At 37.3% G+C, this 9,713-nt stretch overlaps 1 protein-coding gene across 2 annotated transcripts; it reads right to left on the bottom strand.

Moving 5' to 3' along the window:
- Window positions 1-1,731: 1,731 nt before the first annotated feature.
- Window positions 1,732-9,600, bottom strand: LOC117325802 (actin-binding protein IPP-like). Of its 2 annotated transcripts, XM_033882281.1 has the most exons (6): window positions 9,515-9,600; window positions 7,140-7,501; window positions 6,297-6,425; window positions 5,090-5,974; window positions 4,467-4,687; window positions 1,732-3,188 (listed from the first exon to the last, which is right to left on the bottom strand). In XM_033882281.1, the coding sequence occupies exons 2-6, from the start codon at window positions 7,387-7,389 to the stop codon at window positions 2,943-2,945; spliced, it is 1,731 nt and encodes a 576-aa protein (XP_033738172.1). In that variant the 5' UTR covers window positions 7,390-7,501; window positions 9,515-9,600; the 3' UTR covers window positions 1,732-2,942. The 2 variants fall into 2 exon arrangements, with proteins under 2 accessions (XP_033738172.1, XP_033738171.1); XM_033882280.1 differs by having other exon boundaries at window positions 7,140-9,592.
- Between the last annotated feature and the right edge of the window lie 113 nt (window positions 9,601-9,713).

The following is a 9,713-nucleotide window of genomic DNA, read 5'->3' as shown; positions in this document are numbered from 1 at the left end:
GATTGGTCCCAAAATGCAATATGCATAACTAGGCACCAAAGGGAACCTATATATGAAATTTGAGAAAGATCCCTTCAGTACTTCCTCAGAAATAGCGATAACAAACTCAAATTTTCAAAATCCAAGATGGCTGCCTGTCGGCCATGTTGTTTTCCGATTGGTCCCAAAATGCAATATGCATAACTAGGCACCAAAGGGAACCTACTTATGAAATTTGAGAAAGATCCCTTCAGTACTTCCTCAGAAATAGCGATAACAAACTCCAAATGTCAAAATCCAAGATGGCTGCCTGTCGGCCATGTTGTTTTCTGATCGGTCCCAAAATGCAATATGCATAACAAGGCACCAAGGGGAACCTACATATGAAATTTGAGAAAGATCTCTTCAATACTTTCTCAGAAATAGAGATAACAAACTTCAATTGTCAAAATCCAAGATGGCTGCCTGTCGGCCATGTTGTTTTCCGATCGGTCCCAAAATGCAATATGCACAACTAGGCACCAAGGGGAACCTACATATGAAATTTGAGAAAGATCCCATCAGTACTTTCTCAGAAATAGCGATAACAAGCATTGTTTACGGACGGAGGGACGGACGGACGGACGGAGGGACGGACGGACGGACGGACGGACGGACGACGGACCACGGACGCAGGGCGATTTGAATAGCCCACCATCTGATGATGGTGGGCTAATAAACATGTAGGGGTTATTTCTGTGGGGGTTTAATTTGTTATTTCAATAGGTAAAATAAATATGTAGGGGTTATTTCTGTGGGGGTTTAATTTGTTATTTCAATAGGTAAAATAAACATGTAGGGGTTATTTCTGCGGGGGTTTAATTTTGTGATTTCAATAGGTAAAACATACATGTGGGGTAATTTCTGCGGGGGTTTAATTTGTTATTTCAATAGGTAAAATAAACATGAAGGGGTTATTTCTGCGGGGGTTTAATTTCGTGATTTCAATAGGTAAAATATATGTGTGGGGATAATTTCTGTGGGAGTTTAATTTCGTAATTTCTATAAATAAACTACACATGTTTGGGTTATTTCTGCAGGGGTTGAATTTCATGATTTTAAATGATAAACTAAACGTGTTGAGGTTTTTTCCACAAAATTGAAATTTCCATGTAAATAGTAGTACATGTATAGAGAAACCCATTGTGAAAATGTGTGTGTGGGTTAATACTTTGTATAATCTACACAACTTGAACTTCACCACTTAATGGTTTAATGAATAATATTTGTAAATTGCCATGTAATCTAGATCACAAAAATATTCCAAAGAGTAAACATACACAATATCACGTTTTAAAAACAAGTGATATCTGAGATAAGTTTTAAACTCAGGTATTGAAAACATGGTACCTCTTGACACCTTTATTTCAAAAATATTAAAGTAATTGGTGTGATCGTATACTGGTACACTATAAATAAAGTTTCCAAATGTATTAAACTATGGTTTCACCATATATCATTTCATGTTTGTCAAAAATAAATATCACGACGTGGTCAATAAATACATGTATGTAACACAAAATAACATTCCAGATCTAGGTTATAAACAGGCAAGAATCACTTTACTCATGGATTTTAATGATAAGAGTACCAGACTGTGTGTGCCTAATAATCTTTTAAACAAGACTTATCTAACAGGAGCCTGGCCTCCTAAGACTTATCCTAATAGGAGTTTGTCCTTTAACTTTGTAAGACTCATCTGACAGGAGCCTGGCCTCCTAATCTATAGAATGATATGTCAGAGTATCAGATTTGTTATTGATACCAATAGGTAGGAAGTATATAGATATTTTACTGCCCATATACTACCTACCTATTGTCCACCCATCTGATAAGTGATAACATTTCATTATAAACCTTGTATATAAAACAAAAGTATCCAAAAAAAGAGGCCCATAGGCTTTCTAACGATCACCTAAGTTTTTAAATATTTCAGTAAATTTTAACCTTTTTGGGCCAACCCATCAGTCCCTGTGGGTCACATGAGACCCCCTTGGCTGTGAAATTCGCAGTTTTGGTATACCCCGGTAACACCTTAAGACCCTTCCATCTATGAAGAGTATTTGATTCTACTTTATTTGCGTCCTAGGAAATTTTTTTCGATATTTCAGTAAATTTGATCCCTTTTGCCCTGCCCGTCCTGCCCGTCCTGCCCCAGTCGCCTGGAGGTTGGGGACCATATAATTAGTTTCTGCAAATTTCGAGATGAAGTGAAAAATGTAAATTGTTTATGGATGCACGATGACGGACAGAAGTTGATTACATCACTTGAGACTTTGTCTTAGGTGACCTAAAAAACAATACCTTTTAAACAATGTTCTATCATAAATATATCTGTAGCCATTGATTAAATTTAAAACAACATAACTATATTCACTACTTACAAATAACTCCACTGCACCACTATAGAAAATCACCACTTAAACAGTATGGTAGTTTAACTATCACAATAGTATTACAGCTTGCCAGCACCATCCCTCACACAAAAGTGTATTTATTTCTCTAAACTCACAAAAGCATTTCTAGTAACAAACATTACAACTTAGAGCAAAATATTCACTACTGACCAAAAGCCACACAAGCTTATCTGCAAATCTCACAAAGGCATTGTTTCAAATAATTGTAATAACCAGTTGCAAATTTGAAATACATTTAAATAGCACTTACTTAGAACAGATTAAGTATTGCACTCATCACCATTTGTTTTATGAAAATCAATCCATTATGCTTGACCATTTTGGCAGTGTTGATGAACTTGTTAATACCTTTACTATTACCATTCTGGCACTGTGGTAATACAGAAACAAAATCACTGGCATTGAGAACTATGCAGCACACTTACAATACCACAGTCTGAGGAAGTAACAGTATGACTAGAGTAGGTCAATTCACGGTAATAACAGTCCAGGTTAGTAGCAGTAGTGTTAAAGTACTACAGCCGCTGCTCTACAGCGGTCCATGGGCATATAAGGCAACTTTGACCAGACGTTGTTCTTCGGGTTGTAACATTCCATACTGTCAAGTGTGACAGGGTTACTGCAATAATGCCTGTAATTAGAGAACCGGTCTGTCCACTTTTGTCCACCAATCACATACAGATGACCATTTACCGCGGCCATACAGGGAGCTGACCGCTTGTCAGACAGGGGAGCGATCTCCTCCCAGCCATCCTGGAGACAAGACAAAGAGACATTTAACTAAGTATCCCCAAATCTATTTCTATTTCCCAAATCTATTTCCCAAATCTGTTTCAAATCCATTTTTTCGCTGAATGAAGTTTGAATATGTAACAGTTAATTCTATATATAAAAGGCTTATATATTAGAATATATATGTAGATGTTGTAAAAGAGAGATCAACTGTTACTATCATGGAAATCAGAGCATTGACAATATCAGCAGCCTAATAGGTAGTCCCATTGTTCATTTTTTTTTTAATGTACTGGTTCATCTTGTGCTGCCAAGTGAAAGGGGCCAGAGCTTCAGATAGAGACGTAAACATGTGTGGTCGATACTTAAGACAAGCTCATTAGAATTTTATGATATTAGTAGCGGTAGGTGCTAATAATTTTGTTATAAATACAAACCAGTTCACTGGTGCAGACATCTATGGTTGGATAAATATTTTTCATACCAATACTTAAGACAAGCTCTGTCACAGTTTATTTTGATGAGGGTCTGTATCATGGTCTGCCTATAGCCAGATTTTGATTAGGTATGTTAAAATAGTATTCATCTGTCAGTAGATCTATACCCCAAAATTAACAGGAATGGAGGAATCAGTCGATTTTTTGAATGGAGAAAGGAATATTAAAAGAGTGTTAAAAGTACTAGTCTTGTTCGAGCGCTAGTCCAGTATGTCTACAGTAATAGGTTTTTCAACAGCAAATACCGGTACGCCAAAATTATGATCTTGTAACTTTCTAAAATGAGAGTATCAAATTGAACACCTTTGGCAAGCGAAGATGCAGCAATGTGGGATCTGAAAGTCCAGATCTCAGGGAATTGTAGTCCATCACTTTTGTATAAAATAAAGATGAAAGTCAAACATCAAAATACATGTTTTCCCATACTCGTCTTCCAACTAGCTGTAGCCTAAGCCCCACCTACCTAATTGTCAATCAAGGTATTTTTTTCGCTCGCACACCCAATTGAACACGCTCGTCTACTGACTAGCTGTAGCCTAGCTAATTAGGACCCGCCTACATAATTGTCAATCAAGGTATTTCCTCACTCACACAACCGACTGAAAAACTAATACACCTCCTGTTGTGTGCGATTGACAAATCAATAAACCTGACTTGACTACTTATTAGGCTGCCAATATCGTCAATGATCTGATGTCCATTGCTGTAAGATACATATATATATATATATCCAGTCAAATATGACTCTCGACAAAATCTTATCTATATACTGTTTTCATCATCCAAGACAAAGAACACTTACAGAATCAAGAACATATTTTTCTGCAGACATGAGGTCACCCTGTGAATGGTTTAGTCCCCCAATGGCGTACAGGACTCCATCTAGGGAGGCCACACCCAGGTGTGACCTCTCGACCTTAAGGTGTGGCAACTGCTGCCACTCTTTAGTTACAGGATTAAAACTGTCAACAGAAGTCAGGTCAGTCTCATCAGCATCCAACCCACCAATCAGGTATATCAGCCCTGGAACAGAAAACAGTGTGATACTTTATATTAGGAAAACGCCAATACAACATGGCAACATATAAACATAGCAATCAAATTTGGAACAAAGACTAAAATTTCAAAATGTTCTGCTTTAATACTTAAAAATTTTATGTATATTTCAGCACATAGATTCAAGGTTATGATATCATTAAGTGTATTTAATGAATTTTGAAAATTTTGAAATCTCTCTAGCCTACTTTTAATTCTTCAGTTCCTGTCGGTCCTAACTTATCCTGGAAATAGCATTGAACAGCAGACACATAACTTTGTTTGGCCTAAGAACATAAACACAAATTTCTTCACTTCAGTGTGATAAGTCATCTCTTATGTCATTAATATCTTATTTCCAACAATTAGTGATTTATACAAAATGACTACCTCCACATCCCAGCACACCCATAGCATGCCTGGGTGTCGGCATTATACAGTCTATTGTCCATTGGTTAGTCTCTGGATCATACTTCTCCACACTGTCACCTAGTTCCTCTCCAACCCAGCCTCCAAATGCATAGATACAATCATTAGCCACACATAGTCCAAGACCACAACGTGGGTAGTTTAGACAAGGGAGGGAACTCCACTTGTTACTGGCTGGGTCATAACATTCCACATTATCACAGATCAATGAATCATTTTCTCCACCTACTACATATATTTGTCCATTTAACACCACAGCACCATGACTACTCCTGGAAAACTGCATGTCACTCATGCTTGTCCAATCCATGGTAAGCGTGTCAAATTTTTCTACAGTTGGCACGGTAACACCATCACTCCATCTCCATTCATCAGATTGTTTGTTACCTCCAATAACATAAATATTTTTCCTGGCACATTTCCTTGGGTTAAGCATATGAGGCTTGATTCTATTTTGATGCAATTTTAAAGAAATTTGTCTCTCCAAATGAAAATCCTGTACAAACTTCTGGATGACAACTTTTGTGCTAAGGTCACTGCAACTATCCAAGATGTCTAATAGCTGCCTTTCTGGAATAATTGGGATTCGCACCTGATGTAAAATATCAAATATATGTTTTCTCCGGCTGCTGGGGTCATGAAGAACCCAGTTAAGCCCCGCCTGTAGGACCTGGTGTTCATCTTCTATACACAGATACTCGCTCTTCAGAAGCTTGATAAGTAAATCCACAGGTAGACAAGAAAACTCCTCCTCCTTTGACAGGTGCAGAAAGTGGTTGTTTATAAACTTCTCAGCATCTGATTTCAGTTCCTTACAAGCATGTGCCTCAGCAAACTGATAAATACCTGAAGTGCATTAAAAAACTTTGAATTAAAATCAAGTTTTTACTACTAAAAACTTGTTTTCACTAAAATATTATCAATGCACTAATATTCAATAAAACCTCATAACATGATTTATGGCTGGTAAATCTAAAGTGTTCCATTATCTTGGGGCCAGAGTAAACTTAGGTAATTTCTTGTAGTGAAAGATCTGTTATCTTTAGACAAAACCTGTGTCAGAAGATCTAGATCTATTATAAAAGTACAAAATAAAACAAATGAAAAACAACTGATCCTACATCCTATAAACTGTATGTACCTGTATATAGAGACTAACATTACCTACCTAGACAGTTTTCACGGTGAAGCTTATGTTTCAGAAACACACAACAAAGGGCAATTATCTCTTGTAGCCCAAACATGTTTGCTGCTGCAAGGACATCCTGACAGTTTTCTTCCTTGATGTCAACCTTTCCTGTCAAAAGTGAGAAATACATGATATACTTGGTTGGCAAACCATGTGTTAGCATTGACATGACATGTATTTGTTTGTTTGTTTGGTTGATCACCCTTTGAACAACCAGGATCATTTTTATTGGGAGGGTCTCCTTTGTAGTAGCTGGTGGCTACCTAACAGAACAACATACAGGAGGCCCATTGCTGTGCATTAAAGTGTCTTGCTCAAGGACACAACCATGACAGACTGGTCTTTTTCTCAGCTACTCTAGAAACACAAATAGCCACATGTACAGGTAGGGAGTATCAAACCACACACTTCGGATCTTTACCTGAGGCCAACACTTTAACCTCCTTTCATGTAACACAGGTCACTTCAACATGCTGCCAAAATGACATCACATTAAACTTAAATAACTATTGTCTTATATGATCTTAGAATGAGTCTATACTCCAGTGAATACAATCTAGATTAAATAGTATTGATGAGAGACTTTAATGAATGATGGAAATGTGTGAAAGGCAACAGCTGTACTCAAAATTTTAAAGAAATATGAAATGTCCAACATCCCATATATATTGAATCCGAATGTTTTCCACTGTGACTACAGGACATTAAACTTAAAAAGATGCACACATTATTCACACATAACTTATTACATATGTACAGTAGAATGTGTGTATGATATTATCAACAATTAGTCATCAATAGATCTAAAGCATATCTCTTTACCTGTGTATATAAAATTCAGTAGATTTCTAAACACAAGCGGATCCATGTCATGAATTTCTACACAGTCTGCTTTTTGCTCCATCAGTCCACATTCGAACATGGCCTTGAAGTAGTCACAGCCTGCTGACAGCACAATACGGTGGGCCTTGAAGGTTTGGCTTCCCACTTGGATACAAATATCACAGAACATGTCATCCTCCCACAAATGGTAGAGACTTTCAAGGAAGCGCTCAGGATAGTTTAACACCATGATTGAGTCACATATAGACTTCAGGGAAAGTTTTCACATGCAGTATACCTGGTTCAGGTCTGGTGTGGTTTAATGTCATATGAATCAGGTGTTTCAGTACAAGGGTTAGACTCTGAAAATAGAAATGTACACGTTTATAATCACAGGTTAGTAGCAGTACATGTAACTGTTCTGTTTTTGAGAGAAAAAGGCTACATTTGTGCAGATTTTTGTTTTTTTGTTTTTACAACTTTAATTTATAAATCATAATCTTCTTCATTTTACTATTGATTTTCATCGATAATGTTACAGAATACAAGTAAGCACATTTTTGCATCCATAAGTGCTTTTACTTCCACTGTCCATTAGATGCAGACAATTATCATATCTTAAAATTATTGCTTTCAAACACACAAGAGTCTGATATACCCGATACATTAGTACAGTGTAAAATATCCAATATTGATCATGATACTTGTATATTCTTACTGACAGAAAGACATGTTTCTAAATGTATATATACATGTACATCATGTACATATTCAATATTCATACATTTGTGTAATTATTTACCACTATTTGTCAGGTTGGAAACTCCCTCAGAAAGTCAAGGTTATCGCATGGATCAATTCTGCAAGATAACCTTGTATTTTATGACTGAGTGCATTGTATATAAAACTTCAAATTTTTCGGCTTTCCAAGAGAATTCCCAACCTGTTTGAGTCAAAGTTTGATTGATTGGTTTGATATGGTTTAATGTCCTATCATGATCAACAATTATTATAACAGAAAGGTCTATAGGCAAAATGCGGTGGTCAGGTAGATCAAATGGTTAGACCATCTGTCTTGAGTTTGGAGGTCCTGGGTTCGAGTCCCGGTCAGTTCGCTGCATTTTTCCTCTCCTGTTACATTTGGCACCCAATTAACTACCCACGGAGGTGGTATATCGATAGGGTTTCATGTGTGTCTTTGTGTTGAAGACTTTGTTGAAGGAGGGAGGAATGAAGCAGAATTGGACTGGACTGAACGCCGGTAGCCAGGTAGCTCAAATGGTTAAAGCGTCTGTCTAGAGTTTGGAGGTCCAGGTTTGAGTATCAAAGTCTGGTTGCTGCATTTTCCATCTAATATTACACTATGGTCACATGATAATTTAAGGAAACTGCATGCATGTGTGAATGCAAGATTTGGGAGGATGTGATATATTCCTGTTTTGTTTTTGGTGAAGTATACTGCTGAAGACACCCAGCAGGACCTCATGATCACCAGGTCACATTATTCAACCAATAGTTGAACTATTCATCTGACTCCTGAAATGCTAAGTGTTAAGTAGGAGAAGAAACTACCATTTTAGAGACTCTGGTATGTGTAGTTTTTACTGCAAAAATGTTAAGAGGGTAACACAGCGTGCGTCTGAACCAAAAAACCAGCCAGAGACCTTTAGCACTGTAGCTGAAGTAGTGTCGTATTATCTCGTCCTGGGGACAGAACTCTTTAATAGCCTTTCTCACAGGGGTGAAAACTCAACTAAATAACAAACGTGAAGGAGTGTCAAACAATACATTAGTTAGAATAGAAAAAAAGTTGTTTAGAAAGAAGAGGAAAGGTAGTAATCCAAATTGAGTCGCCTCTTACAATCATGTTATGAGGGGTGCAGACAGTGTCATACATGTACATCTTACCTACAGGACAGCGTACGTCAGCTGTATTTTTCATATATCTATCAGCTAGGCTTGTCATTTGTAAAAAAAACTGGAGATGTAAATGAACATCAATGCGGGGTGCGTCTTCTAAAAATGTTCGAGAGGATGTGTATGGTTGGAATTGAAAGGGTGTGGAGGTTTATCTTATAATATAACAGCACTTGTCTAGGGTATGTCTTGTCTTATGTTGAAAAAATAGCCAGAAATAAGTTTATCTTAAGATATAGGTATCTATGGCTATTTTCTAAAATATAAGATTCCTGGGCATGCCCCTGTGATGTTTTATATTTATTGTAAGTGAGAAGTTTGCCAAAATGACGAGAGACATGTAGAGAGCTGACGTTATACAGTGCAGCTGGCGGTGTCTGCAAAACAAATCCAAACGAAATAGACCAGTTGTCGGTAAATATGGCCTCCATGTCGATAAAAGTGGCCCTTACGTGTACCTGAAGGGCTATGTGCTGCCATTATGCTAAAGCCACTGAGAGCTGTTTGCAGAGTACGACACCGTGTCGTCCATGTTGGATTCTCGGCGAGTTCGAATGGGTACAATCGAGCAGGCTGACATAATTTAACCGTGATTAAATGGGCATTCGTTCGTTTGAATAAAGTTTAGGTCGTCAAAATAAAACTTACTGGAAAATA

The sequence above is a fragment of the Pecten maximus genome, chromosome 4 (genome assembly GCF_902652985.1).
Source record: "Pecten maximus chromosome 4, xPecMax1.1, whole genome shotgun sequence".
Taxonomy (NCBI): domain Eukaryota; kingdom Metazoa; phylum Mollusca; class Bivalvia; order Pectinida; family Pectinidae; genus Pecten; species Pecten maximus.
This window is presented reverse-complemented; position numbering and strand designations above follow the sequence as displayed.